The sequence below is a fragment of the Suricata suricatta genome, chromosome 12, assembly GCF_006229205.1.
Source record: "Suricata suricatta isolate VVHF042 chromosome 12, meerkat_22Aug2017_6uvM2_HiC, whole genome shotgun sequence".
Classification (NCBI taxonomy): domain Eukaryota; kingdom Metazoa; phylum Chordata; class Mammalia; order Carnivora; family Herpestidae; genus Suricata; species Suricata suricatta.
The window spans coordinates 15870246-15890054 of NC_043711.1; the positions used below are offsets into that span (position 1 = coordinate 15870246).

Sequence of the window (19809 nt, forward strand, 5' to 3'; positions counted from 1 at the left end):
CATAATTAAAACATATGAAAATAGCAGTTTGTATAAACCCAAGGAAAACTTTTCTCAGTAAAAGAAATAACTTATAAAAACTCTTTCAAAATAGGGGTGCCTGGGTGGCTCAGTCGGTTAAGTGTTGGACTTCAGCTCAGGTCATGATCTCACGGTCCGTGGGTTCAAGCCCCATGTCAGGCTCTGTGCTGACAGCTCAGAGCCTGAAGCCTGCTTTGGGTTTTGTGTGTATCTCTCTGCCCCTCCCTCATTTGCGTTCTGTCTCTTTCTTTCTCTCAAAAATAAACAAAACATTAAAAAACATTAATTTTAAAAAATTCTTTCAAAATAAAATAAAATCTCATTTGACTAGTCCAATACAAATGCTCTTTTTACAACCCCTTTCTTTATCACTGGATTCCTAAAATCAGTGCAATCAACTTCCAGATTTGGTCTTTGAGTTATAATTTTTTAAATGAATGCATTTTCTAAAATATTAAAGGTGCATTATTTGGAAATAAGTATATGCAAATGAACCCTTACATATTACTTAAATAAGCCTGTTTATCAATTCTCCAGCCCACAGAGCGAAGTATTCATAAATGTGAAATTTGAAAACCATTTTTCCTAACTATGACTGTGGTGTCAAGGCTTTGTCCTTAAGCACAAACCGTTACTCCACAATGCCAAGATTTACATCTCCACGGACAGGGAGGTTCTGCAGCCTTCTGGTGGAAGATCTCAAAGCTGAAGGCTGAAAGAGACTTTGGTGGTATAGCTGGGAACAGATTCTGTAACAAGAACAAAGAGACTCAACCATTTCCCATTTTATCACCAACTGTAGCTACATACGATGGTTTATGTCACTACACAAGTTACTACCACTTCATACGTTAAGTATACAGATAAAGGCACTTGCCTATCCCCATTAATGGTGACATTTGCCTTCACAAATGTTTAGTCATGCTTTAGAAACCTTTAGATCTAGGATGGAATGATTGGCCCTCATTCTTTGGCAATCTCTCCAGCAGACTCACGCAGCTACATCAGGCTCTGGGAACCTGTATGACCCTAAAATAATACAAATTGACAAGACAGAAAGAGATGGCCAAGGACCTGAGGCCGTGGACACCAGGTAGATGGGAACATGGTGTGTCAACAAAGTTTGGGCTCTTCCAAAACCAAGTAGGATCTTAGGAAGTACACCTTTTTCAGTCTTGCTCTTCCCACTGGTTACCGCCCACTCTGCCTTCATAGCCAAATATTGTCAAAGGATGGTCTATTCCAATGGCTCCCCAGGTGAGGCTCCTGGACCCAAGGCATCACCATCACCGGGAACTTGTTAGAAATGCACATTCTAGGCCCTATCCCAGACCTGGTGAGTCCAAATCTCTGAGGGCGGGGCCTGAAGGTGATTTTTAGGGTCACCAGTGCTTGAGGACCAATGAGGAGTTTCACTTCCTCATCATGCTTGAATCATATGAGGTTGGAGGGTCACGTGACTCACTAAAGCTACTTTTCTTCCTTACGGCTTTAGACTCTGGGTCTGACTCAGACATTAGTATGAGGGAGAAAGAGAGAAAAGAGGGAAGACACCATGAGGAGGAAAAAAAACAAACTTTAAAAATATGCCCAACCACACATAGGTTGAACTGTTAAGAAATTGTCATTTTTACACCTTTTACATTTTACATTTTTACCAACTGAATATCATGTGAACCAACATGAATATATGAAGGATAGAATTATTATAATTATTTAGAAATAAGTGAATGAATTCAAAAGCTATCATCACTAGAGATGCCTGGGTGGCTCATCCGTTAAGCATCTGACTTTGACTCAGGTTATGATCTCAGGGTTCATGTGTTTGAGACCTACATCGGGCTCTGTGCTGACAGCTCAGAGCCTGGAGCCTGCCTCAGATTCTGGATCTCCCTCTCTCTCTGCCCCTCCCCCATTCGCAATTGGTCTCTCCCCCTCTCTCAAAAATAAATAAACATTAAAAAAATTAAAGTATCACTTCTCAGCCTTTTGGTTAAGATCAAGTGTAAAAAAATCAAAGTAAAAAAAAAAATCTATCATCACTAAAGTTACTTTTTAAAAGTGAATTACTTTATCGCTGACCAACAGATCCAAAGCTAAATACCTATTTCTTCTCATTCTTTCTTGCATTTTTAAACAATAGCTCTAAAATGTAATTATGAACAAATCAATAAAATACAACAAAAAAGTTTTACTGAAGAGGAAAATTATATAACTCAAAGATAAATTTTGACAAAATAAATGGTTCTGCTATTTGTTTCATTTTTCACAGAAATTTCTAATGTATTTCATAATATTTGTATTTTTAAAGTTTTTTAATGTTTATTTTTGAGAGAGAGAGAAGTGCAAGTAGGGGAGGGGAAGAGAGAGAGGGAGACAGAGGATCTGAAGCGGGCTCTGCGCTGGCAGCACAGAGCCTATCGTGGGGCTCAAACTCATGAACTGTGAGATCACGACCTGAGCCGAGGTTGGACGCCTCAACCAGCCAAGCCACGCAGGCACCCCTATTTCATAATATCTCAACATTCAAGATTAGGGATGGGCCAAATAGATCAGAGGTAATTGCATAGAGCTTTAGTGGAAAAAATTTTTAATTTGCCAAATAAATGGTATTTTTCATTCCTGTCCAGAAACCCCTATCTAAATGTGACCAATCATCTTTAGTCTATGAACGGGGGAGAAGCAAGCCCACGTGCAGATTTTCCGAGGGTGACTGAGGTGCACATTTTCAGAGTCCTGGGGGCCAGGGCTACCTCTTCCCTAAATCCACGCACATGACATCTTTCTGGGAGGTCCATGCCTAACTTACCAACAAGAAAGAATTGGAAAAGTAAGAGAGAACTTTCGGGCATCCATACTCAGGAAGCAGGTGGTGATGAGAAAAACAAAGAGTGACTTATGCCTTTTTCCTGTTTGTGTGCCTGTGGCAGAAGGAAGCGCTTCTAACCTTCTGGAAAACACTCTGCAAACAGCCACTGGGGAAAAGGCTTCCCACCCTTTCCTGAGGTCCTGTGACCACCCACCCTCTGTAATGTCACCACCCCATGGGAAAACCAAAGCTAAAGGAACCTTGGTACCAGTCTGCCACCTCGCACTTTCCCTTTTATGATTTTTATGTAAGTGGTCCTTGATTTATGTAAGACACAGCTTTTTCTAAAGTTGAACTTAAATGGACTTCGAAATGGAATCTTTTCTTTTTTTATATATAGCAGTTTATTTTCAAATTGGTTTCCATATAGCACCCATTGCTTCTCCCCACAAGTGCCCCCCTCCATGACCATCACCCCCTTCCTCCCTCCCCCCCCCTTCAGCCCTGGGTTCTTTTTCAGTATTTAATAGTCTCTCATGATTTGTGTCCCTCTCTCTTTCCCCCTTACCCTCCTTTTCTTGCCATTAACTAGGACACTCTTTTGTCAATGTCATTTAGTTAAAAACTCATCTACAGTTGGGAATGCCCCATCTTAAGAGTTTGCTCCCTGATCTCTGTCAAATAGTTGATGCAGTATGAAGTTTTCAAGTGCACTGGAAAACACTGATATTTTAGAGAAACTATATATATAGATATATAGATAGATAGATAGATAGATATAGTACATGGAAAGATAACCAATTAGTGTTTTGTCAATGTGACTCATGTCAAATATGTTGCGTGAGCACATGGAATTCTGTACATTCATTTAAAAAATTTAAATGATTAACATACCTCTTTCTTTAAGATCTTCAATATAAGCTTTCAAAAATTCTTTATCAAAGTGTCGACGATCTTGCTCACTTTCCATCACTTCCACACCGTCTTCACACTGGGTATTATCAATAGGATTGTCCATAAGGCTTACAAATCTATGCAAGAAAATATGGACAATATCACATTTTCACCTGTGCATTTTGTACCGCAAAATTCCTCTCATCGGGAGTGAACTTTTATGGTACTAAATCGCAAGTTCTTGCTTATCCTTGAAGGTCACAGCGGACCACATAATATTAACATCACCAGTGGAACTGCCCTGTGGAATGATCTAACAGGATTATGGGAGCAATCCTGCTCAAGGGCCTGCTGGGAAAATCAGAGCTACCGAGCAGCAGAGGACAGCGGGCAGGAGGCCGGGAGGCAGATACTAGCACTTGCTTGCCATCAGGTCCTTTAAACTGGATGATGTCCTAGTAGGTTTGATATTACTCCCAATTAGTGGTATCAAATTCTAAAACAAGGTGGGGTTAAGTTACAAAGGACTCAGCAGACAAAATCCCCACAAAAAGATAGACATCGCTACCAAAAGATGGAGAGGCTCGAGGAGAGAAACTAAAATGGGATTTGATCTGTTTTCATAATTTCGAAAGATGCTTTGATGTGAAAGATGATGTTATTATTTTAATTCAAAATAGGAAATCCCTCAGGGTGCCCGATTGGAGCTCAGTCGGTTAAGCATCAGATTTCGGCTCAGGTCATGATCTCACAGTTTGTGGGTTCAAGCCCCACGTCGGGCAGTTTGGAGCCTGCTTTGCATTCTGTGTCTCCCTCTCTCTTTCTCTCGGTCCCTCTCCCACCTGCGCGCACCCCCCCCCCCCCACACACACACACACTCTCTCTCTCTCTCTCTCTCTCTCTCTCTCTCTTTCTCAAAAATAAACATTAAAAATGTTTTTAATTTTAAAAATACAAGAAACAAAAACAAAAAGGAAATCCTTCAAATAGTCTTTGGTCTGTGGGCCCTGCCGGGTTGGGTGTTAGCTGCTCTCATTGGTTTGTAGAGTTCTATAAACCTGGAAGAGAAAGCCACCCATCTGTTTTATTTCAGTACCTATATTCCTTAGTTCATCTTCCTTTTAATTTTATTTAATGTCTAAATGTGGAGAGAGCAACAAAGCTGTAATTTCTATGTAGATAGATCTATTCAACTTTTCCTTTACACGCTCTTTCATTGAATTAATTTTTATTATCCTTCCCTATCAAAAAATAAATAAGCCTATATTTTCTCATTCTTCAATGTTTTATCAAAGTAATCACTGTCTGTATTTTAGTTTTTTTATGTTTATTCATTTTGAAAGAGAAAGAGAACAGAGCAAAAGGGAAGAGAGAGAGAGAGAGAGAGAGAGAGAGAGAGAGAGAGAGAGAGAGAGAGGGAGAGAATGAATCCCAAGCAGGCTCCAGGCCATCAGCGCAGAGCCGGACTCAAAGGCCGGGTCTCATGAACTGTGAGATCATGACCTGAGCTGAATCAAGAGTCAGAGGCTTAATCAACTGAGCCCCCCAGGCGCCCCTGTATTGTTTTAAAATTTGATTAGCACAAGGATCCTTTTTATTTAAAGCCATGGTCTCTCACCCTACCTCCGTCTCTCAGATCCCAGAGGCAATCTCTTTCCTCAGTCAATCATTATTTTTACTTAACCTACTGGAAATCTCTTTTATGCGGGACCAATATTTCAATGTTGTTGAATTGAGTGAAGGTATTTATTTCGTCTCTTCTCTTCAGTTCCATGACCCACTCATCTCTCAGTTTTTATGATCTATACTTTGACTTTTTCAACATCCTGTTATGAAAATTTTTCAACATTCAGAAAAGTCAAAAAATTCTACAGTAAACATCCCCATACCCACCACCTAGGTTCCATATTTGAGATTTTTCTGCTCTTGCCTTATCACATGCCCATCCGTCTGTCCAGCCCTCCATGTACTCATGAAGCCATCTTATTTTCTGATGCATTCAAACTACATCACAGACATTGCGTACTTTTACTTTTGCATTGTTAACACTAATGCCATCCGCATTCTGAGCCAAAACTATATTTAACTTTCTATCTTGCTTGCCGTTTGATTCTAAAGTTGAAAAATTCATATTCTTGTGACAATTATCTGGTTTATGAAAATCCCTGTATCATATATTAGAGTCACATTCAGTACACTGCCTAACACCACCTTATTTTGATTATTACAGTTTGTTTTTTAAGTTTATTTATCTCAAGAGAGAGAGTGAGTGGGGGAGGGATAGAGAGAGAGAGAGAGAGAGAGAGAATCCCAAGCAGGCTCTGCACTGTCAGCATGGAGCCTGGTGCAGGGCTCGATCTTGCAAACTGTGAGATCACGACCTGAACTGAAATCAAGAGTCGGATGCTTAACCGAGTAAGCCACCCAGGTGCCCCGTTATTACACTATTTTAACACATTGTAATTCTCAGGAAGGCAAATTCTGCCCTGTCACTCTTGTTTTCCAAAATTATCATTGCTGTTCTTAGCTTCTTGACTTTCAGGCATACTTTCAAATCAGTTTTTCAAGTTCCAAAAAAAAAAACCACCCTGGGGGCATGGTTGGAATAACATTACACTTAAGTATAATTTTTATAAGAAATCATATGTTTATAGTCTTTTCATCCAGACAAAACAGTATGTCTTTCCATATATTCAAGACCTCTTCAATTGCCTTTGGGAGCACTTTGTCATTTTCTTCATAGAAGAGAACTATTTTACTAGGCTTTTTTTTCTAGATTTCTTTTTTAGATTTTTATATTTTTGGCTAATACTTTTATTGTCATCATTCCTTCCATTATTTTTCTATAGGTTATTTATAGAAATCTTAATGCAAACTTATATCTAGGTTTTTTAAAATTACACTTTTATTAGTTCAAAGAGCTCTCATCTCACTCTTTCAGATTTCCAAGTCCTACAATTATTATCATTTGAAATGACTTTAGTGACCTGCACACAGGTCAGTTTTACCCTGACCGGAAGTCCCCCTCCCATCCGCCCTTGGTCATGAAGCTACCATACCATCTCCCAGCTAGCTGAATGCGGGAGGGGCTCTAAGGATGGGTCCTGCCACCCCTCTCACCAGGGGGCCTCTTCTCATCCAGACGACATTCCTGGGACAGCCACGGACAGGGGAGGACCCATTCTGGTGGAAAGAGGATGGTGGGGCAGTGGGGGGAAGATGTCACATCCCTGTTCAGCTTGTGATTACACAGGAGTGAACGCAGGCTCTCTCTTTGCAACTGTCAACTTGTTTATTTCTGTCTGCTATGCATCTTATTGCCCAGATTGGAAGATAAAGAGATTTAAGCTAAAAGTGAGCATTTACACTGGCAGAATTGGACACCCCTGGGAAACAGCCCCTTGAATGGTGGCTTTAGCCAACAACTGGTACTCAGGGCAGATGGACGCTCTGGACACAGTGCCGCAGTGGCTCTCACTGGAGTGGCCTCGTGTAAAGCTTCCTGGAAATGGATCAAAATGGGCTCAGGATAGAGGTGATGGGAAGGGACCCCCAAAGCCTCAAATTCTGGCAGGACATGCTAGCTCGGAGCCAAGGGGATACGCCCTGGAGTCAGCTTCATGGAAGGGAGAGCAGGGGCTTTTCAAGTCCACTTCCAAGGTAAGTAAGACCATTCAATGTGTCACGCCAGATTGGAATCTGTTTGTGTCACATTCACATGGATGGTTTTTCTTCCTTTGGGGTGGTTTGCACATACCTCTAAGGAAACCAAAGAAGAATCTGTCAACCAGGAAACACTCAAGATCCACTGACCCTCCAAGCTCAACAACAGACCAGGGAGCCCTGGACAAATGCCTCGTCACGCTTCAAACAGCAGTAGCATTTGCCCAGAAATCCTCTAAGTTCTACCTCCCCATGCCAGGGGTCCAAACCTTCAAAATCCTGCAAAAAGGCATCAGAACTTCTGTGAACAGGGATCAGGTCCTCAGAGTACAAGAACCATCTAATCTGGTTCCTGGGAGGGCACCCAGGCTCCAGGCACCCCTTACCTTGTGTCGGGCTGTCTCTACTGGGATCTACTCACTTTAAAGGTGTGGACGAGTCACACAGGGCAGTGGGGAGCTCCACCAAACGGTCCCCACTGACGACTAGCAAGGTGAGCTTCTTCAGGTTAAGCAAGGCATAGGGAAGATAAGTCAGCTCGTTCTTGTACAAGATAAAGGTCTGCAATTCTTCTAGCCTAAAAGGAGAAAAATGGAATAGAATATAAGGATTATGTTCATAGCTGAGAAACCAGAGTGAATGACAAATTCTGGTCATTTATCTTATATAGGTTACCCTTTTGAGAATAAACTGACTTAAATATTTAAATAGAGTCATGCCAGGTGACATGAATTTTAAAGGCTCGTTGACTTAATTGCCAGTCAAAGACCCTAAGAGAGCAGCGGGATAAGCAAACCGCACAACGTGTGTGCGTCTTAGAGGGAGCCTGACACCCAGCATGTCCCTCCAAGGGTCCGAGGGTCCGTCTTGGTCCCTTTGGTCAGCAGGGCGTGGGAAAGGACCTGCCCTGGAGCTGGGCGGAGACTAAACATACTTCCTTGTGCACATGTTGAAAGCACAACATTCCTCTCCCATCATATTCCCTGTCTTTAACATGGAAAGCAGCCTGCAGAATGAACAGGAAATGAGCAAACTACGCTAATTTCAGCCGTGTTTCACTGATTTCCCATTTTATTCTCACTCAGTGACACCCCCCAGGTTTTGCTTACATTCATTTGCAAAATCTTGACTGATCCCACAAATATTTCACAGAGCTCCCCCCTGGGTTTCAAACTAAAACAATTCCCACTTAGTCCCACAACCTGGAAAGCGCCGATGCACCATAGGTACCAGGAGCAGAGAAAGGTTATCGGAGCGACCTTCAGAGCTGAGCCAGTTTTGGCTTCTGTGCTAATACAGCTTACTTCTTATTATGTCTTTATAACAAAGACTGTGGATTTAAAACCACGTTAAACTCTGAGCCTGCCGTGCCGGAGCCTAACATGATTGGTGGAATGTATGGATGAATGAATAAATAAATGAATGAATGAATCTTACATGATCCAGGGTAATTGTTTTTTTTTAATACTCAACGTGGGGCTTGAACACACGACCCTGAGATCAGGACTCACACGTTCTACTGACTGAGCCAGCCTGGCACCCCAGTGTGATTATTTTTTTTAAACATGACATACAAGGATATAATTGGAAACACCTTACAAATCGTATCAATTTTGTTTGAAAGATTTTGTATAATAATCAATAAACGAAACCAATAAAAATTATCTTTACTGATACGCTAACCGGAGTAGTATTTTCCTATCCCACATATATGTATAAAAACGTAGAGTGGTAGGTTTCTATTCCGTACATAATAAGCACGCTTTTCCATTTCTGTGGAATAAAAGAAAGTTAATGATACCATTCTATTGAGGACGGCAGTAAAGTTCACCAAGGCAATGAAGATGTGTTCAAATGCACGTGGATACGCTTCCACACATATGACACAGACTGGAAACTGTCTTATTATACAAAGAACCAGATTCAGTCCCCAGAAATAATAAACCCTTAGAAAGTTCATTGATTTCGAAGACCATTCGTGGGTTACTCATGTTTAAAGTGGTAACAGTGTTTAAGGCGTTAGTAACCAACGCACGCACACCTCACCTTCAGAACCGAGTAGCTACCTGTCTATATCTTGAGGCAGGTCAGTCAAGCTATTGGTGCTGATATCGAACCACTGCAAGTGAGGCATCCTCAGGACACAGATGGGGACGCTGGCAAACTTGTTTGCCGAAATGTCTACGAATGTCATTTGCTTCAAGTTACTTAACTAGAAAGGAATAACAACACGTATAGTCGAATTACTTTTGTAAGAGCGGGAATGAAGTTCCACTACTTGCTGGTGTGGTGACTGAAATGTCAGGAAAGTGTGACAGAGCCAAGATGGCTCCATCTTGTAAAACGTCTTCCCCGCATTAGAGATCATCCCATGTCACGAGCCAAATACAAGTCAATCGGAGTGCAAACGTGATTGCTTTCTTACTTCAAAGGGGAGTTCGGTTAATTCTAGATTTCCGGAACAATCCAGTTTCTCTAGATTTTCACAGTCCCCCAGTTCTGGAGGAATGCTCTTCAGATGGTTGAAACTCACATTGAGTTCTCTCAGATTCTTCAAACGACCTGTCATCAGAGCAAATAAACATCACGGGGTAGATCCCTTAAGGTTTTTTAACAGCAAAAACAAGACAAAGATACAAAACATTTGTATACATGATGATGGGGGAGACAGGAAACATAATTTTGTCTTTGTTTTTTAAGCACTTTATGAAATGTCAGCTCCCCTTTTATCCTGAGCATGTGGGTCCTTGGTGAGCATTTTTCACTTATTCTCTATTTAATCCTTCATCAAACTACAGGCAGCCCCAGACCCCCACCCCTCACACCCCAAGAGAAAGAGAAGCAGTAATGACCATCGAGGTCTTCATTTCCAGGCACTGCAGCAGAACTGAGAAATGATAGAAATGTATAAAATATTGATCAAAATGACCTAATAGCCTACACTAAACTCATCAACGAACTCATTAATCTGTGGGACCAACTAGTTGTAGTTTATGTTTACAATGAACATGTCACTGTACGCTTGTCTTTCTCAAACTAAAAGAAAATAAACACAAAGTTCCTAGACACAGCATTGGTCACTCATAACACTTCTAGTTTCTGAATAATTGGCCAGTATCTGTCGGTGCTGAGTCCCGCAGTGGGATGGTAGTGTCGCTGCCCCCAGGGGACGCTGCAAACAAGCCACCGGCTCTGGGGACACCAGAAACAGACTCATTCAGCAGTTTCCTGGAGTGCCATGCTGCCTGCCCGCCAGCTGTCCACTCACCAGACCAGAATGTCAAAGGCTTCCGCTAGGGAACATACCAATTTCAGCTGGAAGACGGGAGATTTGGTTTTTTGGCAGATCCAGAATTCTCATGGCCTGAAACAGCTCAATATAGGTAGGAATGATTTGAATCAGGGTATTGCTAATATGCCATTCTTTCAGGTGTGTCTGCTCCTTCAACGCATCGGGGAGCTCCTAAAATAAAATGAATGACATCAGTCACAACTAGTTCCTCAATGTGCTGGAGCGGAAGGGCAGCATGCCCAAAGTCAAGTACATCAGGGCATCAATACAGAAGACGAGAGAGCACGCAAAAGAGCGCTAGGCCCGACCTTCGCCAGCTCAACAGCCACTCCACAAAGCCACTTTTAAGACGCTCGGGTGGCACCTGGGTGGCTCAGTCAGTTAAATCTCTGACTCTAGAGTTCAGCTCAGGTATCAGTTTCACAGTTCGTGGGATCGAGCCTCAAGCCGGGCTCTGCGAGGACAATGTGGAACCTGCTTGAGATTCTCTCTGTCCCTCTCTGCCCCTCCCCTGCTTGTTTGCTCGCTCGCTCTCTCTCTCTCTCTCTCTCTCTCTCTCTCTCTCAAATAAACTGGAATCTTAAAAAAATTTTTTTAGGGGTACCTGAGTTAAGCGTCTGACTTTGGCTCAGGTCATGATCTCACAGTTCGTGAGTTCAAGCCCTGCATCAGGCTCTGTGCTAACTGCTCAGAGCCTGGAGCCTGCTTCAGATTGTGTACACCTCTCTCTCTGCCCTCCCCCTTGCTCCCACTCCATCTTTCTCTCTCTGAAAATAAATAAACATGATTAAAATTGTTGTTAATATTTAAACAGTTTTAATCATGTTTATTTATTTGAGAGAGACAGAGACAGAGCAGGCTCTAGGCTCCAAGCTGTCAGCACAGAGCCAGACACGGGGCTCAAACCCACAAACCGTAATATCAAGACTGAGCTGAAGTTGGACGCTTAACCGACTGAGCCACCCAGGCGCCCCCCAAATAAACTTAAAAAACAAAAAGACTCCGAATTTGTCATTATTTCGCAATAGCAGATTAGCCCGACTTCAAATCTGCCATGGATTCATGATGGCACTAAAATCAAATGCCTGGTGAATGAACACAGACAGCCAGGCTCCCCCCATAACCACGACATACATGATTTATTTACAACACACGAATTTAACAGTTTCCGAAAGCAGAATCTGTCTGTTCATTAGATTTTAAAATGTGTGCTACCTTTCCCTTCCTATGTAGTCACTTGACCAACAGCTCATATTTTCTGTGCCACATTTCTAAATGTTTTTATGAGTCTATGATAGGAAAGAGCACCTGAATTCTGGGCCAGGCTCTGCCATTTTCCAGGCACACCACCTCCCTGGGCTTTCATTTCTCCAGTGATGGAAGAACCCAGCAGCATTGGACGCCTCCCCTGGCTCAAGTGCTCTGGGGTAACCCCTGTGGGCTAAGCACTTAGACCAGGACCAAGTCTGATGATAGCTCCTGGGAATGATATTCCAGTAGTATTTAATTAGAAATCCAGAGGAGAGATGCCTGGGTGGCTCAGTCAGTTAAGCATCTGACTTTGGCTTGGGTCATGATCTCATGGTATGTGAGTTCCAGCCCCACGTCGGGCTCTGCACTGACAGCATGGGCGGAGCCTGCTTGGGATTCTCTCCCTCTCTCTGCTCTTGCTTGCTCTCTTTCTCTCTCTCTCTCTCTCTCTCTCTCAAAATAAATAAATAAACATTAAAAAAAGAAAAGAAATCCAGACGAGTACCCACTACCCACTGATCTTGATGATGGAGACACAGGAGAAAGAACACTAAGGTTGACAGTGTCAGAGGGCAGAGCCACTAAGAAATCTGCTCATTTTGCCCCCACAACAGCCGTCAGTGGGGTCAATGGAAGCATTAGCACCGTCTTACTGGGGAGGAGATAAAATATATAAAAGTGGAGTAAACTGCCCCAGGTCACATGGCCAATAAAGGATGGCCCCAGGATCACCCTCCAAAATTTAGTCTCTTGGCCCAGAGCCCCCTCAGCTAGCAGTTGGGGGGATAAAAAGAGATGGAGGGCAGGTCCCAGAGAACCCTGTCCCCCAGAAAGGGACTGCAGCCAGGGTTCCCCTGCCCTGGCACACACAGAGGTGCTGCTTGCAAACGTCAGATACGGGCAAGCCCCGGAGATGCCTCTCTGAGCAAAGCATCAGGTCTGGGGCGGAGGGAGCAGGAAGCCACCGTAAACGCCAGAGAAAGAAAGGGGGCATCTTTGTCCTGGCCTCAGAATCTCAGTCAGCTAAAGGGTCTGCTGAAATCCCTTTGCTGCTCTGCACACCCTGACGCTTGAGCAAAGTCACCAGCCCCTGGGAGATGTTAGGTGAAAGTCAGTTTATTAAAAAAAATAATAATAAAAGGTGGGGTATGTGGGTGGCTCAGTCGGTTAAGCGTCCGACTTTGGCTCAGGTCATGATCTCGCAGTTCATGGGTTCGAGCCCCGCATCGGGCTCTGTGCTGACAATGAGCTCAGAGCTTGGGGCATGTCTTCAGATTCTGTGTCTTCCTCTTTCCCTCTGACCCTCCCCTGCTCACAATGTCTCTCTCTCTCTCTAAAGAAAGAAAGAAAAGAAAGAAAGAAAGAAAGAAAGAAAGAAAGAAAGAAAGAAAGAAAGGAAGGAAGGAAGGAAGGAAGGAAGGAAGGAAGGAAGGAAGGAAGGAAGAAAGAAAAGGCAAAATGCAGTGCAAACTCATGGTTTGTGAGTTCAAGCCCCCTGTGTGGGTTCTGTGCTGACAGCTTGGAGCCAGGAGCCTGCTTTGGATTCAGTGTCTCCCTCTCTCTCTGACCCTCTTCCACTTGCTCTCTCTCTCTCTCTCTCTCTCAAAAATAATCATTAAAAAAAATTTTTTTAAGGCAAAGCGATTTTAATGTCTCGGGGAGAGCTGTCAGGATTAAACATTTTAAAGGCTGTGCCATCCAGGGGAGGGCCCACTTCCCCCGGGACCAGCCCCTGCCAGCCTCTGAGGGACCCTAGGGGATCCTGCTGCCTTCTCCGGCAGGAAGGCATGGCCTAGCACAAAGGAAGGGATGTGAAAACCTGGTTCAGTGCCCAACAGTTTCCTCCCCATCCTTAGGAAAGTTCTCTAGAGGCAAGGCCTCTGGATCAGGGTCAAGGCCACGAACAACACCCTGAGCTCAGCTTGGCAGCGTGCATTGCACAGCGGGCACTTCCTCGCTGCACTCACCGTCCACTGCTCCCCTGAAAGTTCAAACACAAACGCACTGGTCCGTTTGTCTCTCTCCTTGGAAAGTAAACTCTGCCTGGTGAGACAGTTCTTTTCGATCTTTTCCAGAAGCCTCATGCTGGTGTCTACGAAGCCATTCTTGCAGTACGCAGCCTGGGGGATGCCCTTCCTCCGGCACTCAGCCACGAAATTCCATTCTTCCTTTATCCTGCACAGGCGGGCGGCAGAAGGCACAGTCACTCTCCGGGGGACCGCACTCACCTCCCCAGCCGAGGCAGACTTAAGAACCCTGCCCAACCCTCAGCCCTCCCCCCAAGCCCCCAACCTCCTCTCTCATTTCCTCTGCTGCAGGAACATAGGGGGACCCTAAACCCTCGGAGATGTGAATTTTCAGCGACTCTGATTAAAAAGTAGAGAAGGTGGGTAAGAAGGAATTCCTAAAATTTCTACCACATTTACCTATGCATTTGGTTCATTAAATTTCCTCTGATATTATGTGATGCTAGCCCAAGTTTTTTGTTTTTTTTTTTAATGCAGGGCAAAAAGAATATGCTGATCATTCAAGGTCATCTGGTTTGAACTACACAGGCAGCCAGGTTTGTGAGATACCTGACAGGTTTTGATGACTCCAAAGAGATCAAGGTGAACTTGTCGAAAACTGACAGCAACACAAACAATACTCGACTACAGGCGCACAAATCACTTCTGTCCGGTGGGGGGACGACACTCCCCCACCTCTAGAGACAGACAGTCTGCTCTGTGTGCGGGTGCATTTCAATTTTCCTGCCATCCAAATGCATGTGTCCACTGGACTCTCCTCTGACCTGACTGTAGCACCTTACTGCTTGCCCATTTGCTTAACCAAGAGAAAAACGGAATTTTTAACACACATTCCTTTTATATTTGCAGCAATGTGAAGACTTGGCCTTTTTTAAAGATTAACCTTTATCACAAGTTGGGTGCCCTCTGAGCATTCGGGGTTTCAAAAGTTGGGCAGGGGTGTGGTGAGGTGGGAGAGGAAGCCCAGACCTCTTCCCCTAATCCCTCCTTGGACTGGGACCGGCAGGGTCAGAGTCATGATCACCTCCTCATTTATGTATGTTGTTTCAGCTGCTCTCAGTCCTGCCGGGGCTTTGTTTGACCCACCAGGCATTCCGCATCAGTTCCTCGCTTCATAAGATCATAAGTGCCTGCTTCTGACCAAACGTGATGTGCAAATCCTAGAGAAAGAGTAAGTGGGGAAACCACAGCCCTGGGGACGGTGCAGAGCCAGCAAAAGGCCCCTGATTCAGAGCTGGGACCATACTTTTTAAAGGAATCACAGGTGTTGAAATATTCTAGTAAGAGCTTCATAGACTGAGTCTTTCCTCCAGTCAAATGTGAGGAGCATTAGCAGAGCTTGGGAGCAGGGCTAATGTGTCATTAAATGTCAGTAATTCCCAGGGCACCTGGGTGGCTCAGTCAGTTAAGCGCCCAACTTCAGCTCAGGTCATGATCTCACCGCTCATGGGTTCAAGCCCCGTGGCAGGCTCTGTGCTGACAACTCAGAGCCTGGAGCCTGCTTCAGATTCTGTGTCTCCCTCTCTCTTTGTCCCTCCCCCACTCACACTCTGTCTCTGTCTGGCTCTCTCTCAAAAATAATAAACATTAAAAAGAATTTTTAAATAAAAATAAAAAATAAATGTCAGTAATTCCCCAGGAGTGCTACATGTGGGGGTGAGTGGCTGGGGACACAGCCAGACCCTGCCAGTCACCAACTGATCCCAATCACCCCCTAGATCCCAATGGATATTTTGGCAGGATATTTTGGGGAGAGGGTGCATGTGTGCAGGAAGTAGGGTGAGGGGCAGAGGGAGAGAGAGTCTTAAGCAGGCTCCATGCCCAGCACAGACCCTGACGCAGGACTCAATCTCACAACCGTGAGATCATGACCTGAGCTGAAATCAAGAGTCAGATGCTTGGGACACCTGGGTGGCTCAGTCAGTTAAGTGTCTGACTTCAGCTCAGGTCATATGATCTTGTGGTTCACGAGCTCGAGCCCCACGTTGGGCTCTGTGCTGACAGCTCAGAGCCTGGAGCTGCTTCAGATTCTGTGTCTCCCTCTCTCTCTGCCCCTCCCCTGCCTGTGCTCTGTCTGTCTCTCTCTTTCAAAAATAAATAAAAACATTAAAAAATTTTAAAAAGTCAAATGCTTAAGTAACTAAGCCATCCAGGCACCCCCACAATGGATTTTATAAAGATCATATATGTACCATATGATCCAGACATTCCAGCCCTAGGCATTTATATAAGAGAGAGGAAAGCATATAGCCATACAAAGACATGGGCATATGTACGTATTAGCTTTATAGCCCCAAACCAAAAATAACCCCTTATACACCTTCACAGGTGAATGGCTGGACAAACTCATTTATCCATACAATAGAGTAGTCCTTGGCAATAAAAAGAAACGTACTATTGATACACACTACAACAGGAATGGCTATCAGTGTCAGGGCACCTGGGTGGCTCAGTTACTTAGGCATCCAACATTGACTCAGGTCATGATCTCGGGGTTCCTGAGTTCGAGCCCCTCATCGGGCTCTGTGCTGACAGCTCAGAGCCTGGAGCCTGCTTCGAATTCTGTGTCTTTCTCTCTCTCCGCCCCTCCCCTGCTCAGGCTCTGTCTCTCTCCCTCTCAGAAATAAAAACACTAAAAAAAAAAAAAAAAAAAAAAGAATCTCAGGGTCATTAGGCTGAATGAAAGAATCCAAGCCAAAAAAGTCTGGATTTATATATATTCCATTTATATAAAGTGATTCCATTTATATGGAATATAATAAATTCAAAATAATCTACAGTGGCAGGAAGGAGCGACTGCCTGGGCCCTGGGGACAGGAAATGAGAGGAAAGAATCACCCAGAGTGAGGAAGAGGCTTATAAGGCGACAATATGATCATATCTGGATTGTGGGGATGGTTTTAAGGACTTATACGTGGGTCAAACTTTTCAAATTATCTACTTTAAATACATATAGTTTATTGCATATCAGTTACACTCATCGATAAAACTTTTATAAAATAAATGTCATGGTCCTCACTTTAATCACCTTCTGCATCCCTCCTCAACCCCCTTGACCCTCCCTTGCTCTTTACTGTGCACTTGGACAAAGTCCAGCTTAGTAGCATCGGCTTCTCCCCTGCCCCGCACCTACACCCACCCAGTGAGCCCAGAGGAAGATTCACAGCCTTGCAAACTGGCCTTGTTTGATCGTGACTCTTGTCCCCTGAGGCTCCTCACTGCTGCCCAGCAGCCACCACTTGTCAGCTGTCCCTTTGCCCCGGGGCCCTAGGTGACTCTGGTACATCTTCCTTTCAAGCAAACCTTCCCCACTGCCTACCCCATCCTCGGTCTCAGAGCTTCTGGCTCAGAGAGGGAGGAGAGAAATGAAACGGAACAGAACCCCTCGAAATCCCAGTGCCACATCCACGCCACCTGCTTGCACTTGTTCCTGTGGCTTCCGCCTTACCTTCATGCTTGTCTGGAAGAACTCTCCCAGATCTTCGCTGGGGCCAACCCCAGCCCCCACCCCCTTCCGGGCTAAACCCAGCCCTCACAGACTCAAGAACTTTCTGCAGGAGTTCTCAGTGTTTCACTTTGGGAGAGCCTTCCCATCAGCGCATGCGCACATGGTTACCTCTCCCAGCTTAAAGGGCACCCCCACCCCATTCCCACAACCTCGCGTCTTCCATCAGGCCAACCCCATGAAAGAGCTGCGCTGGCTCAATCCTCCTTTCCCACCCCACCCCCCGTTCTCGGTTGAACCCTCCTCACTCACCATCACTGTTCTTTGGAAACTATTCCCAAGGTCATCATGACCTCCACTTTGCTAGACCCCATGGTCAAATCCAGTCCTCGTCTTCTCTGACCAATCTGCAATAGCCCTTCCTCCCCCGTGAAGCCTGAATGTCCACTTGGTTCCCAGAACCCCTCTCTCTGCTGATGCCACTCCTTCCCCTCCAGTGGCTGGGCTGCCTCCCCCACCCCCCTCCCCCCACCTACCTCTTCCCAATCTCCCAAGCCCCAAGGGCCCAACATCCAGCCAGCCCTTGGGCCTCTTCCCGTCTCTCTCTACACTCATTCGTTGCCTATCTCCCAGCCTCATGGCTTTACATACATCTGTATGCCGATCATGACCAGTTCTATTTCTCTAGCCAAGACTTCCTCACTGAATCTGGCCTCTTTGCCTTCCCTGGATGTCTAAAAGGTGTCCCACAATTAACATGTTCCAGACCACACTCCTGATCTTCACCCCAACACCTGACTCTTCCCCCTTAAAAGCCATAAAAGCCTTCCAGAGGCTCTGGCTAAAAACCTCAGGCTCATCATTGGCTCTGTGCTTTGTTCATACCTCATAGCAAATCCGTCAAGATCTGTAATCTACTCTACGAGAATCCAGCCACGCCTCACCACTTCCATTCTTGCCCATGTCACCATCATCTTGCAGGCAGCACTGTTTTCCCCTCTATGGTCTAAACTCACCCAGCGGTTCAAATAAGCCCATCCCCATGTCCCTGGCTCCTCATCTCACACAGCAAAGCAATGGCCCACTGCACCAACAAAGTCCTACGGGTCTGTGCCATTGCCTTGCCTGCGTGGCCACATCCATACTGCACCATCACTTGCTTTTTCTGGCCCACACGCTGGCCCCTTGCTCTCCCTTGAACACCCACACCAATGCATGCCTCCGTATTCACATTGCTATTGTGTCTGCCCGGAACTTTTGTTCCTGGATTTCTGCAGGGCTGGCTCTCAAGGTCTCTGTGTAGACTTTTTTGGTCTTCTGAAACCACTTTAGATATCACTGGAGTTTCAAGCTTGCCATTAAGCTGGGAGAAAAGGGAGCGTTTGAGAAAAGTATTTTGCTGATGGCCCTGGGTGGCCAAGATACCACCTTACCCAGATCCTAGTCACTGTACTGAAGATAAGTACTTGACAAGCAAGCACATAGGGCTTCGGGATCTACAAAGTCTACATATAATATAATAAAAGTGATCAATTTAAGAATATCAGCACATAGAGATGAATTTAATACTGGGAAAAAGTGATGGGATTGGCTTGGGATTGTTACTTTTCATGATTAGCTCTTCTGCATGATGTAAATATTTTAATACCATATGATAAAAAGATATCCAAATACCTGATCACAGATCTAGATCTGATTGTAGCAGTCAGGGATGTGGGGCAGACCCTGGGTCTAAGACATGCTCCATGAACGAATAGAAGGAATCCCCCCCAATTGTCAAAGACCAACAGAATAACCCCCGTGGGATCTTGTGTTCACCAAGTACTTTTCAGGCTGACGTCTCCAGCTTTTCTAGCCTCATTTCTTAGACCAAACCTAAAAAGATTCCTTGCCAATGTAATGAAATGATGCCCACTAAGCCATAAAGAACACATCCTTCCTATATCACAAATTACAAACCAATGTAACTAGCTCACATCTTTCGGTACAACCAACATAAAGTGGAGAAAAAAAGGATATTAGACACACCTCATTAAAGTAATCATATACCATGGGGGGCCTAGGTGGTTCAGGTGGTTAAGCATCCAGCTCTTGATTTCGGCTCAGGTCACAATCTCACAGTTCGTGAGTTCTAGCCCCACATTGGGATCTGTGCCGACAGTGGGGACCCTGCTTGGGATTCTCTCTTGTGCGCTCTTTCTCTCTGTTCCTATCCCACTTGTGCCATTTCTCTCTCGCTCACTCTCAAAATAAATAAATAAACTTTAAAAAATAAACATATACCAAATCTTTTTTGGATTTCTTTTTAAATATTTTATGTCTCGTTCCTTCTGAAATCTCATAAGACTATGCTGCTTTTTAGTGAGAGTCAAGATGAGCATATAAACTTTTTAAAATTCCATTCTCT

General features: G+C 44.5%; 1 protein-coding gene across 1 annotated transcript in view; it reads right to left on the reverse strand.

Annotated features, from left to right (window-relative positions):
• Positions 1-276: 276 nt before the first annotated feature.
• The window catches only part of LRRC2 (leucine rich repeat containing 2), a 31041-nt gene continuing 11508 nt past the window's right edge, over positions 277-19809 (reverse strand). The window contains exons 3-9 of the mRNA XM_029918073.1: positions 13898-14105; positions 10694-10850; positions 9813-9949; positions 9454-9599; positions 7809-7964; positions 3725-3861; positions 277-770 (exon numbers count right to left, since the gene is read on the reverse strand). Coding sequence (XP_029773933.1) covers positions 721-770; positions 3725-3861; positions 7809-7964; positions 9454-9599; positions 9813-9949; positions 10694-10850; positions 13898-14105 — 991 coding nt within the window. The 3' untranslated portion in view covers positions 277-720. The remainder of the gene's footprint in view (positions 771-3724; positions 3862-7808; positions 7965-9453; positions 9600-9812; positions 9950-10693; positions 10851-13897; positions 14106-19809) is intronic.